A 13,540-nucleotide genomic window follows, 5' to 3' on the forward strand; every position below is an offset into this window, starting at 1 on the left:
TTGTGACACCGGGGTCGGGATTTATATTTTTAATTTATTATGTTTTGGTTTAATGTTTTCCACAAGTGCTTAACAATGAGAAATTTTTATGTTGATTTGAGTTAATGTGATTCCCTGTTTAAATGAATTATGTGTTATTCAAGTATATGTTTCGTAAAAATATATGGGTTTTAGGGTGTCACATTGTTGGTATCAGTGCTGAAATGTCTATCAGGCCTCTGTGCATTATGAGTCTGCTATTGTAACGCCCAGAGAAATAATTATTTGCTTAATTTAGACATTTGTGATGTTTTCTGAAATTTTTGCGTTTTGGGGCGATTTAGTCGGTATTAGTTCGGGATAGCGGATCAACATTTAATCGATAATTTTAATATTTTTAGTATTAGAAATATTAATGAGTTAATATTTAGCGTTTTGGGAATTTTCTGAGTAATTAAGTTTAGACCGGAAATATGAGATACTGAGTAATAAGTCGGTATATTAAATAATCGAATTTTATTTTAATGGAGTTTTAGTGGAAGTATTATTTTTATATTTAGTGTGGAAATAATATTGGGCTTAATTAATGACATCTTTAGGTATTAAGGGGGTATATTTTGTTAGGCCCATTTGTGAATTAATAATTAATATAGTCTAGTTTTTTTTAAATAGAAGTAGTAGAGAGTTAGTGTTTTCTGTAAGAGAGAAGAAGAGGAAACCGAAGGAGAGAAAGAAAAGAGGGGTTAGGGTTTGAAGAGGAGACCCAAAGTGTTGCTCTAAAGTGTATTTTTTCTCCAATTTTCAATTGAATCTTCTTAGAGCTGCACTCAATCCAAGGTAAGGGGGGATTCTTACTACCTAAATGGGAATATGATGAATTTTATGTGGGTTTTGGGTATAGAGTATCATTATGGTTTGTTAATTTTATTTTCTGTCATTGTTTGAAAGGGTTGTTGTTCATATAAAAATTAAATTTGGAAAATGTTGAATTACTGTGCACGTAGTGGAAATGAGAAGAATAAAGAATAGACCGGTGACGGTCGACGATGCTAGCTGTGTGTTAAACTTCTCATTTTTTTCGTTTTAGGCATTTCAATATATGGTCCCTTGCTTCATCATGTGTGGTTCCTGTGCATGCTATAACTTCCTTTTGTTAATTTGTTTTTCTACATTTTTATAAGATTAACTAACATATTATAATGGTAAAATACTAATGGACATGAAGACTATAATTATATAATGGTATATAAGTACACTATTATTATTATGGTTGATATTTTGTTAGTATAATAAAAAGTAAAATGAAGCATGGTTATGAAAATGAATATAATTGGAAACAGTAGTAAATAATTGTGATCAGTAGCAATTATAGAATAAATGTAATTCAAATAATCCCGTTTGACCGAATAGTTGTATTAAACGGTATAATTAGTTGTCCGGAATTTGATGAAAATTTATGTGGTAACTAAGTTTAATTAGTAGATTAACGTGGTGTTGTTATTTTGTTGAAATTGTGATATTTTATGAATCGATCGAAATTGTGTTTAATTGAAATTGTGTTCTGTGATGGGAATTGACACACATTTTAGGAATAGAATATAATGGAATTGAAATTAATATAATATGATTATTAAATTGGTTGATTAAATTAATAGTAGAATTAATTTTAATAAGTCTACTTGATTGGAAAATACTTGGTCTTAGTTTAATTATTCGGTTTATCGGTAAATTACAGTATTTTGATAATTTGACCGTAATTGTATTTTGGTTGAATAATTAAATTGAGAATAATATCTTGAGATGCCAATGATGTTGTTTTGATAATTAAAGTTATCTCTAATTGAGTTAAATGTTAATTTGGAAGTTGTTTTGGCTTATTTAATATATTGGCATATTGTGATTATTTTGCGAATTGGTCGCAATTTGTGATTTTGTTTTGGATGCTTTTGTTGCGATTAATGTTGTGATTTCCAATATGATTATTTTGTGCATTCTTATGTGAATAGCCTCATAGTGTGAATTATAGCAAATTTTGATATTGTGTATATAACACTATGAATTGATAAGTTGTGTTGTGAGCCTTTGGCTAAAGTGGAACGATGTGATGTTGATATGTGACCGTGGTTGTGTTGTTGATATGTCGTTGTTTCGTTGTCGAATTGTGGTCGTTGTATATTTCCGCATAGCATAGCATAACATAAAGTTGAACGGTGTGATGTTGATATGTGACCGTGTTGAAGGCTTTGCCTTATGCCTCGGAATTACTGGCAATGTTCTAAGTTGGGAGTTTTACTCCAATGGTACCACATGCATATGCATAGTTGAGTCGCATTCGAGTCTTTGTTAGTTGTTGTTGGTTGAAGTTGTTGTCTATGCATTGTGATGCTTATGTGTTGATTTGTTGAAGACGCCGATGTGTTGATATCAAGACTATTCTGTAATGATGTTCTTTGTGTTGTTTATGTTGATGTTGTGTGAAACGGTGATTCATTTATATTCCTTACCTAATATATGATTTATCATAATCCTATTTATATAGTTTGATATTTCACCCTTTCTGTTTGAATGTTGCCTCCACGTGGGTAACGTGCAGGTAATCCAGATGAGTAGCTGTTTCCGCTTATAGTTGAGTTTTGGGTGTCATTGCCCTGATACGTAGCACTTGGGGGGAAATGAACACTTGCTTGATGTTGTTATTTGCTTATTGAACCTTATGATGTATTTGAGGATCTGTTTGTATTGTTTCTTTTTATGATTCAAAAGATGTTATGTATTCATTGTTGAATCATTGTGAATCTGTTGCATGTTGAACCAGAGTTTGGGTTATGCTATGAATACTATGTTATTCAAAAGTTGAGATATATGTTATGAGTTTGTTCACTCCAATCCTGATAGTGTTATGTATTAGTTTAAAAAGCATGACAGGTTTATGTTTATGTGGAATGTGTGACATCCTGATTCTGTTGAGAATTTTTATACTCTGATTTTTCCGCATAAATGTTTGGGGTAGATTTGGGGTGTTACATTAGTGGTATCAGAGCAGGTCGGTCTTGTCCGGCCAAGTGTCGAGTCGTAGTGTAGTCTAACAATCGTGTATTGTTGTTTGTGCTGAATTGTTTTTGTGTTGTAGTGACGCTATGGCTGGGAGGAATGATGCTGCGATAGCTGCTGCTTTGGAAGCGGTGGCTCAGGCTATGCAAAACCAACCGAATACTTACGAGAATGCTGGATCTCGTAGTTTGGCGACTTTCCAAAGGGAGAATCCGCCGGTGTTCAAGGGTACGCATGACCCTGATGGTGCTCTTGATTGGTTGAAGGAGCTCGAGCGAATCTTCCGTGTTATGGATTGCACTCCTGCTCAGAAGGTTAGATATGACACTCATATGCTGGCTAAGGAAGCTGATGATTGGTGGTTAGAGACGCTTGCTAGGTTGGAGTTTTCAGGTGACGAAGTCACTTGGAATGTGTTCCGTAGGGAATTTCTGAGGAAGTACTATCCTGAAGATGTTCGGGGTAAGAAAGAGATAGAATTCCTAGAGTTGACGCAAGGGAACAAGTTCGTGACTGAGTATGCTGCCAAGTTCACTGAGTTGATTAAGTTCTATCCTCACTTTGATGGCGAAGGTGCTGAATTTTCTAAGTGCATCAAGTTTCAGAATGGGTTACACTCGGATATCAAGAAGGCTGTTGGGTACCAAAAGATCCGTTTGTTTCCTGATTTGGTTGACAGTTGTAGGATCTTTGAGGAAGATAGTAATGCTCATCACAAGATGGTTAGTGATAGAAGGGGCAAGAATCAACAAAGCCGTGGGAAACCGTATGATGTTGGTAAAGGGAAACAAAGAGTTATTCATGGTCAGAGGTCTAGTGGGGGAGATGCTCCTGCTAGGATTGTATGCTTCAAGTGTGGTCAACCTGGTCATAAGAGCAATGCTTGTACTGCTGATGCGAGGAAGTGTTTCAGATGTGGTAAGATGGGACATGCAATGTCTGATTGCAAGCATAAGGACATGGTATGTTTCACGTGTGGCGAAGAGGGACACATTGGTAGCCAGTGTCCAAAGAAGAAGGCACAATCCGATGGAAAGGTGTTTGCTTTAGCTGGGACTCCTACAACTAGTGGAGACCGACTCATCAGAGGTACATGTTTCATTAATAGTACTCCTTTAATCACTATTATTGATACTGGTGCTACTCATTGTTTTATTGCTTCTGATTGTGTTGAAAGATTGGGTCTTATGTTGTCTTCCATGAATGGAGAGATGGTTGTCGATCTTCCAGCTAAGGGATCGGTGACTACTTCTCTGATGTGTTCAAAGTGTCCTTTGTCGATCTTCGACAAAGACTTTGCTGTTGACTTGATTTGTTTGCCGTTGAGTGGATTAGATGTGATCTTGGGTATGAATTGGTTAGAGTATAACTATGTTCATATCAACTATTTTAACAAGTCCTTGAGGTTTTCTTCTCCCGAGGAAGAAGGAGTTGGTTTGTTGACTGGTAAGCAGTTGAGGCAATTGATGCAAGACGAAGCACAAATGTTCTCGTTGATGGCGTCATTGTCTTTTGAGAATCAAGTTAGAATTGACGAGTTAAAGGTGGTGCGAGAATTTCCTGATGTGTTTCCTGATGAAATTCCTGATGTACCTCCAGAAAGAGAAGTTGATTTTGCGATTGATCTTGTACCTGGTACCAGACCTGTTTCTATGGCACCGTACAGGATGTCTGCATCTGAGTTATCTGAACTGAAGAAGCAATTAGAAGATTGGCTTGAGAAAAAGTTTGTAAGACCAAGTGTATCGTCGTGGGGAGCGCCCGTGTTGTTAGTAAAGAAGAAAGATGGAAGTATGAGACTTTGTGTTGATTATCGGCAATTGAATAAAGTGACGATCAAGAACAAGTATCCGCTTCCAAGAATTGATGACTTGATGGATCAATTGGTGGGTGCTAGTGTGTTTTCTAAAATTGATTTGAGGTCCGGATATCACCAGATTAGAGTAAAAGAAGATGATATTCAGAAGACCGCGTTCAGGACTCGGTATGGACACTACGAGTATTCGGTGATGCCCTTTGGTGTTACTAATGCTCCGGGAGTATTCATGGAGTACATGAACCGTATTTTTCATACTTACTTGGATCGGTTTGTAGTGGTATTCATTGATGACATTCTGATTTACTCTAAATCTGAAGAAGAGCATGAAGAGCATCTGAGAATTGTGTTGCAAGTTCTGAAAGAGAAGCAGTTGTATGCCAAGTTGTCTAAGTGTGAATTCTGGTTGCATGAAGTTAGTTTCCTTGGTCATGTCATTTCTGGTCATGGCATTGCCGTGGATCCTTCTAAAGTTGATGCTGTGTTACAATGGGAAGCTCCGAAATCAGCTACTGAGATTAGAAGCTTCTTGGGTTTAGCCGGTTACTATAGACGATTTATCGAAGGATTTTCTAAATTGGCACTTCCTTTGACAAGACTGACTTGCAAGGGAAAAGCTTTTGTATAGGATATTCGATGCGAAGAAAGTTTCAATGAGTTGAAGAAGAGGTTGACGTCGGCTCCGGTTTTGACTTTGCCTAATCCAGGAGAGCCTTTTGTTGTGTACTGTGATGCTTGTTTGATGGGGTTAGGTGGCGTGCTTATGCATAATGGTAAAGTGGTTGCTTATGCGTCTAGGCAATTGAGAACTCATGAAAAGAATTATCCTACGCATGATCTAGAGTTAGCTGCAGTGGTCTTTGTGTTGAAAATTTGGAGACATTATCTTTATGGTTCTAGATTTGAAGTGTTTAGTGACCATAAGAGTTTGAAGTACCTTTTTGATCAGAAAGAGTTGAATATGAGGCAGCGAAGGTGGTTAGAATTATTGAAGGATTATGATTTCGATTTGAATTATCATCCCGGAAAAGCTATTGTTGTGGCCGATGCTTTAAGCCGAAAGACCTTGCATATGTCGGCTATGATGGATAAGGAGTTGGAGTTGATTGAGCAGTTTCGAGATTTGAGCTTAGTTTGTGAAGTGACACCACATAGTGTTATGTTGGGAATGTTAAAGATTAACAATGACTTTCTCGACAATATCAAAGAGGCTCAGAAGCTAGATGTGAAGTTGGTGGATTTGATGGTAGGAACCGATCGACTTGAGAAGGATGATTTCAAGTTAGATGCGCATGGTGTGTTGAGATTCCGAGATCGTATTTGTATTCCTGATGATGAAGAGATTAAGAAAGTGATTCTTGAAGAGAGTCATAGAAGCAGTTTGAGTATTCATCCAGGAGCTACAAAGATGTATCAAGATTTGAAGAGTTTGTTTTGGTGGCCTGGTATGAAACGTGATGTGGCACAGTTTGTGTATGCTTGTTTGACTTGTCAGAAGTCAAAGATTGAGCATCAAAAGCCTGCAGGGTTGATGCAACCGTTAGAAGTTCCAGAATGGAAATGGGATAGCATTTCGATGGACTTTGTAACAGGATTACCTAATACCTTGAGAGGATTTGATTCGATTTGGGTGATTGTTGATAGGCTTACGAAGTCAGCACACTTTATACCTATTAATATCACATTCCCGATTGCGAAGTTAGCAGAGATATATGTCAGGGTGATTGTAAAGTTGCATGGTGTTCCTTTGTGTATTGTGTCGGATAGAGATCCGAGGTTTACTTCTGATTTCTGGAAGAGTTTGCAAGAGGCGTTGGGTTCTATGTTGAGGTTGAGTACGGCGTATCATCCACAGACAGATGGTCAGACCGAGAGGACTATTCAGTCATTGGAGGATTTATTGAGAGCATGTGTTCTTGAGCAGGGAGGTTCGTGGGATACGTATCTTCCGTTGATTGAGTTCACTTACAATAACAGTTACCATTCTAGTATTGGGATGGCACCTTTTGAGGCGTTGTATGGTCAGAGGTGTAGGACTCCGTTGTGTTGGCATGAATCGGGTGAGAGTGTGGTACTTGGACCCGAGATTGTTAGGGAGACTACTGAGAAAGTGAAGCTTATTCGAGATAAGATGAAAGCTTCTCAAAGTAGGCAGAAAAGTTACCATGACAAGAGGAGGAAAGATTTGGAATTCCAAGCTGGTGATCATGTATTTTTGAGAGTCACACCTGTGACTGGTGTTGGGCGAGCTCTGAAGTCTAAAAAGCTCACTCCTCGTTTTATTGGTCCGTATCAGATATCAGATCGAGTTGGGAGAGTGGCTTACCGTGTGGCGTTACCGCCGAATCTTGCTAATTTGCACGATGTGTTTCATGTGTCACAACTCCGAAAGTATGTTTCCGATCCGTCTCATGTGATTCAGATGGACGATGTGCAAGTGCGTGATAATCTCACAGTGGAGACGAGGCCTGTGCGAATTGTGGATCGTGAGATGAAGATTCTAAGAGGTAAAGAGATTATATTGGTGAAAGTTGTCTGGTTAGGAGCTGCTGGTGAAAGCTTGACATGGGAATTAGAGAGCAAGATGCGAGATTCCTATCCCCAGTTATTTGAATCAGGTACATTTCTATTTTCGAGGACGAAAATATTCTAGTGGGGGAGAGTTGTAACGCCCAGAGAAATAATTATTTGCTTAATTTAGACATTTGTGATGTTTTCTGAAATTTTTGCGTTTTGGGGCGATTTAGTCGGTATTAGTTCGGGATAGCGGATCAACATTTAATCGATAATTTTAATATTTTTAGTATTAGAAATATTAATGAGTTAATATTTAGCGTTTTGGGAATTTTCTGAGTAATTAAGTTTAGACCGGAAATATGAGATACTGAGTAATAAGTCGGTATATTAAATAATCGAATTTTATTTTAATGGAGTTTTAGTGGAAGTATTATTTTTATATTTAGTGTGGAAATAATATTGGGCTTAATTAATGACATCTTTAGGTATTAAGGGGGTATATTTTGTTAGGCCCATTTGTGAATTAATAATTAATATAGTCTAGTTTTTTTAAATAGAAGTAGTAGAGAGTTAGTGTTTTCTGTAAGAGAGAAGAAGAGGAAACCGAAGGAGAGAAAGAAAAGAGGGGTTAGGGTTTGAAGAGGAGACCCAAAGTGTTGCTCTAAAGTGTATTTTTTCTCCAATTTTCAATTGAATCTTCTTAGAGCTGCACTCAATCCAAGGTAAGGGGGGATTCTTACTACCTAAATGGGAATATGATGAATTTTATGTGGGTTTTGGGTATAGAGTATCATTATGGTTTGTTAATTTTATTTTCTGTCATTGTTTGAAAGGGTTGTTGTTCATATAAAAATTAAATTTGGAAAATGTTGAATTACTGTGCACGTAGTGGAAATGAGAAGAATAAAGAATAGACCGGTGACGGTCGACGATGCTAGCTGTGTGTTAAACTTCTCATTTTTTTCGTTTTAGGCATTTCAATATATGGTCCCTTGCTTCATCATGTGTGGTTCCTGTGCATGCTATAACTTCCTTTTGTTAATTTGTTTTTCTACATTTTTATAAGATTAACTAACATATTATAATGGTAAAATACTAATGGACATGAAGACTATAATTATATAATGGTATATAAGTACACTATTATTATTATGGTTGATATTTTGTTAGTATAATAAAAAGTAAAATGAAGCATGGTTATGAAAATGAATATAATTGGAAACAGTAGTAAATAATTGTGATCAGTAGCAATTATAGAATAAATGTAATTCAAATAATCCCGTTTGACCGAATAGTTGTATTAAACGGTATAATTAGTTGTCCGGAATTTGATGAAAATTTATGTGGTAACTAAGTTTAATTAGTAGATTAACGTGGTGTTGTTATTTTGTTGAAATTGTGATATTTTATGAATCGATCGAAATTGTGTTTAATTGAAATTGTGTTCTGTGATGGGAATTGACACACATTTTAGGAATAGAATATAATGGAATTGAAATTAATATAATATGATTATTAAATTGGTTGATTAAATTAATAGTAGAATTAATTTTAATAAGTCTACTTGATTGGAAAATACTTGGTCTTAGTTTAATTATTCGGTTTATCGGTAAATTACAGTATTTTGATAATTTGACCGTAATTGTATTTTGGTTGAATAATTAAATTGAGAATAATATCTTGAGATGCCAATGATGTTGTTTTGATAATTAAAGTTATCTCTAATTGAGTTAAATGTTAATTTGGAAGTTGTTTTGGCTTATTTAATATATTGGCATATTGTGATTATTTTGCGAATTGGTCGCAATTTGTGATTTTGTTTTGGATGCTTTTGTTGCGATTAATGTTGTGATTTCCAATATGATTATTTTGTGCATTCTTATGTGAATAGCCTCATAGTGTGAATTATAGCAAATTTTGATATTGTGTATATAACACTATGAATTGATAAGTTGTGTTGTGAGCCTTTGGCTAAAGTGGAACGATGTGATGTTGATATGTGACCGTGGTTGTGTTGTTGATATGTCGTTGTTTCGTTGTCGAATTGTGGTCGTTGTATATTTCCGCATAGCATAGCATAACATAAAGTTGAACGGTGTGATGTTGATATGTGACCGTGTTGAAGGCTTTGCCTTATGCCTCGGAATTACTGGCAATGTTCTAAGTTGGGAGTTTTACTCCAATGGTACCACATGCATATGCATAGTTGAGTCGCATTCGAGTCTTTGTTAGTTGTTGTTGGTTGAAGTTGTTGTCTATGCATTGTGATGCTTATGTGTTGATTTGTTGAAGACGCCGATGTGTTGATATCAAGACTATTCTGTAATGATGTTCTTTGTGTTGTTTATGTTGATGTTGTGTGAAACGGTGATTCATTTATATTCCTTACCTAATATATGATTTATCATAATCCTATTTATATAGTTTGATATTTCACCCTTTCTGTTTGAATGTTGCCTCCACGTGGGTAACGTGCAGGTAATCCAGATGAGTAGCTGTTTCCGCTTATAGTTGAGTTTTGGGTGTCATTGCCCTGATACGTAGCACTTGGGGGGAAATGAACACTTGCTTGATGTTGTTATTTGCTTATTGAACCTTATGATGTATTTGAGGATCTGTTTGTATTGTTTCTTTTTATGATTCAAAAGATGTTATGTATTCATTGTTGAATCATTGTGAATCTGTTGCATGTTGAACCAGAGTTTGGGTTATGCTATGAATACTATGTTATTCAAAAGTTGAGATATATGTTATGAGTTTGTTCACTCCAATCCTGATAGTGTTATGTATTAGTTTAAAAAGCATGACAGGTTTATGTTTATGTGGAATGTGTGACATCCTGATTCTGTTGAGAATTTTTATACTCTGATTTTTCCGCATAAATGTTTGGGGTAGATTTGGGGTGTTACAGCTATGTCCTTCATGTACGACATGTTTGTTAACATTGTTAGTACTATATTCCCTTAAGTGATATTTGCTTTACTGTTTACAATCATTTTATATTTTATGTAATGTTTCTGCTAGAAGAAATGGTTGTTGGAATAAATGATCATGCGATAGTTTATGCCCTCATGACATAGGGTAATGTTATGGTTCAGGCTACTCAAGCTTTTTAAGGGTCTTAGAATGCGGAAGATGATGAGTTTTGTGGCTAGGAAAATTTGAAAAAAATTAACCCGCCAACATTTAACGGAAGGTATGATCCCGGAGGTGCTTAAACTTGGATCCAATATATTGAGAAAATTTACAAGGTAATGACATGACGAATGGGCATAAGGTATCACTCATAACTCATATGCAAGCTGAAAAATCCGAGTACTTGTGGGATAATGTTTGCAAGGGATTGGAAACAATATGTACTCTTATTACCTGGTATAATTTCAAGAGTTTTTTGAGAAGTATTTTCTAGAAGACATATGTAACTGTAATAAGATTAAATTTTTGGATCTGACGATGCATCCAAATTTGAAGATTTATCCTGGTTTTGTCCTTGTTACAATGGGGTTGATGTTAAAGGTTTCAGGTGTGTAAAGTTTGAAAGTGGGTTGCATCCCGGAATGAAGCATTTTATTTCTTATCAGGAGATTTGTCATTTTTCATTGCTGGTGAGAAAGTGTAGAATTTATGATGAAGATGGCTGATCAAGTTCCACTCACAATAAGAGTGTGAGTTCTCAAAAAGATAAGATATTTAGTAATCAGAATCATAGTAAGCCAATGTGATTTGAAGCGGACAACTGATGTTGAGTAAATAAAAAGAAAGTATTTTATATCGTATCCATAGAGACTGGAGTGTTTTACCAACGATTCGATAGTTGAAATCTTTATAAGTTATGATTTTTTAGAAGTGGTTTAGTTTGATGAACTAAAACTGAAACGTAATGAACTATAAACTGAACGTAATAATGCAAATGGAAGATTGAATTTTAGGAAAATATTGTAGGGATTGGTTTTTCTTTACTGAGTTCATACGCAATATACCGATTAATCATTTATAACCAGGTTATTACTCGGATCTCCAAATACTTTCCAAAAGCGACGTGTATGTCTACACGAAGTTTTTACGAGTTCCTTCGATTTGTTTAATTGATGATGTCTCAATCGATTTAACAATCTGAAGGTCATTAAGGAGAAGTATTTAATATGGATTTCAAACCTAATTCTATATCTAGCAATTAGTGTTTGAATGATTGTTTATCTTTAATTCAGGAATTTGAATGCAATTGTCATTAACATCCTAATTCCAAAAGTTCATACATAGAAATCAAGATAAAATCAATAATTGTAATAACATGCTTATATTATAAGGATAATCGGTAAAAATACATACTTATCTCAGTAGAATATTCCAATCACTTGCAAGAGAGAGTTTAGTTAACCATTATCATGGTAACTTGTACAAAAAGGAAGAAATTAAGATGAATGAACATCAATGATGATTCCTCGATCGTTGATGTGAATCCATCTCGACTCTCCGATTCTCTCTCCTATAATTCTCTTTCTAATACAATTATAACTTTTAATGCTAATATATCTTTTTCCAGCACCCCTTCTCTTTCTGCACAAAAGCTCTGCTCCTTTTATAACAGATTATGCCGCCTTCATTCGCTACGTGAACTATTGCTTCAAGGTTAAGTATTTGAATTTGACCGCCTTCAGTAAACCGCCAGAGTTCGCTATGCGAAATATTATTTCGCTTAAGCGAATTATTTTTTTTTATTACTCACTACGAGCAAACTGAGAAGAGATGCTTCTATTTCCATTTGCTACAGCGAATCAGGGCTTCGCGTAGCGAATTCTACTTGTCTGCTTGGCTCGTTGTGGCTCGCTGCTAGCGAATGATGCTTTTTTGCTTCTGTTTGCTTATGAGTATGTTCGTTACAGCGAATCGGGGCTTCGCGTAGATAATGTCCTTTTGCTTTGATTTTGCTATGGCGAACCAGGACATCCTTGATTGCGCTCTTTATCCTTTTTGTTCCTATCCACCATAATGCAACATAATTCGCTGTATGTAACATTTCTTTATCAAATTGTGCAATCAAACATGATTAAGTGAGTTGTTAGTGTGATAAATGATGATTTCGTGAGTGTTATTCTAACAACTTATGGCCTTTTATCAAAATCTCCCCATCTTGAATTCTTGTTTGTCCTCAAGAAAGATCAAAAGGAGTTCTTTTCACAAATTTTGCATGCCATCATTCGCTTGACTTGACATGGTTCAAATAGACTTATGCTCTTTGTAATTTGGTCTTTTGTTCTTTGTCACTTGATAGAATCAAAGCATGATTGTGCTATCATGTCTTTTTCTAAAAGAAACAATTCATGTGGTCAATTTGAACAAAAAATATCTCTTTTCCTTTGAATCATCCTATCACTCTTCTTCATAATATTGATGAAGATTCTTTTGAGGATTTTGTAATGGTAATTTGAACTCTTTTAGATGTTCTTGATTGGCTGCACTTTATGGTAAAACAATGTTTGTTTGTATGGATGTCATGACTATATTATGGTGTGTTGTGCAGAATGTGTTAGGTTGCTAATACTTGTTTGGCGATGGATGTCAAGTTGGATGTCGTGACATCACTTTATGATCAGCTTGATTACTGTTTCTATTTCTGTCTGTGTGTTTGTTTCCTTATTTATTTCAGGAGGTATTTTAGGAAACATATTATTTGAGTGCTAATTTTGAAGTGATTCATGTTGCCCTATGTCGCACGCTCGCGAAATGATGAACAGAGTCGCCACCAATATATTTATCCCAAAGGAGGGAAAGGAATATCAGGAAACCTAGAATAAAGAAAGGACGAGGTCTTTCGACCAGAGATAGGGTACGGGAGTCGGTTACGCGAGGGGAAGGTACTAGCACCCCTCACGCCCATCGTACTCGATGGTATCCACCTATGTTTGTTCTATTCTAAGGGTGTATAAATCTAAAGCTTAATTACTAAGGGAATGCATGCAAATAGAAAGAAAAGAAACACGGGGAAAATAAGGTTTATAAATAGTTGTGCTCGCTTAGGCCCCGCGACCTAATGCCTACGTATCCTTTTCAGGAATCAGAGCGCCGTAGTTCGGCTCTTTAGTTTTTGTTTGTTTTTGTGTTTTTTAGTGGACGGCGTTACATTCGCACTCCGCTGCTCGACCTCTGGAGTCTTAAGCTGGGAATGGAGCGGAAATA

The 13,540-nt window shown here is 35.9% G+C and overlaps 1 protein-coding gene across 1 annotated transcript; it reads left to right on the forward strand.

The window, feature by feature from the left end:
- The first annotated feature begins 3,320 nt into the window (after nucleotides 1-3,320).
- LOC131650052 (uncharacterized) lies at nucleotides 3,321-4,080 on the forward strand. The gene is made up of 2 exons (XM_058919794.1): nucleotides 3,321-3,834; nucleotides 3,944-4,080. The coding sequence occupies exons 1-2, from the start codon at nucleotides 3,321-3,323 to the stop codon at nucleotides 4,078-4,080; spliced, it is 651 nt and encodes a 216-aa protein (XP_058775777.1).
- The last annotated feature ends 9,460 nt before the right edge of the window (nucleotides 4,081-13,540 follow it).

This window comes from Vicia villosa, linkage group LG2 (assembly GCF_029867415.1).
Source record: "Vicia villosa cultivar HV-30 ecotype Madison, WI linkage group LG2, Vvil1.0, whole genome shotgun sequence".
NCBI classification, from domain to species: Eukaryota; Viridiplantae; Streptophyta; class Magnoliopsida; order Fabales; family Fabaceae; genus Vicia; species Vicia villosa.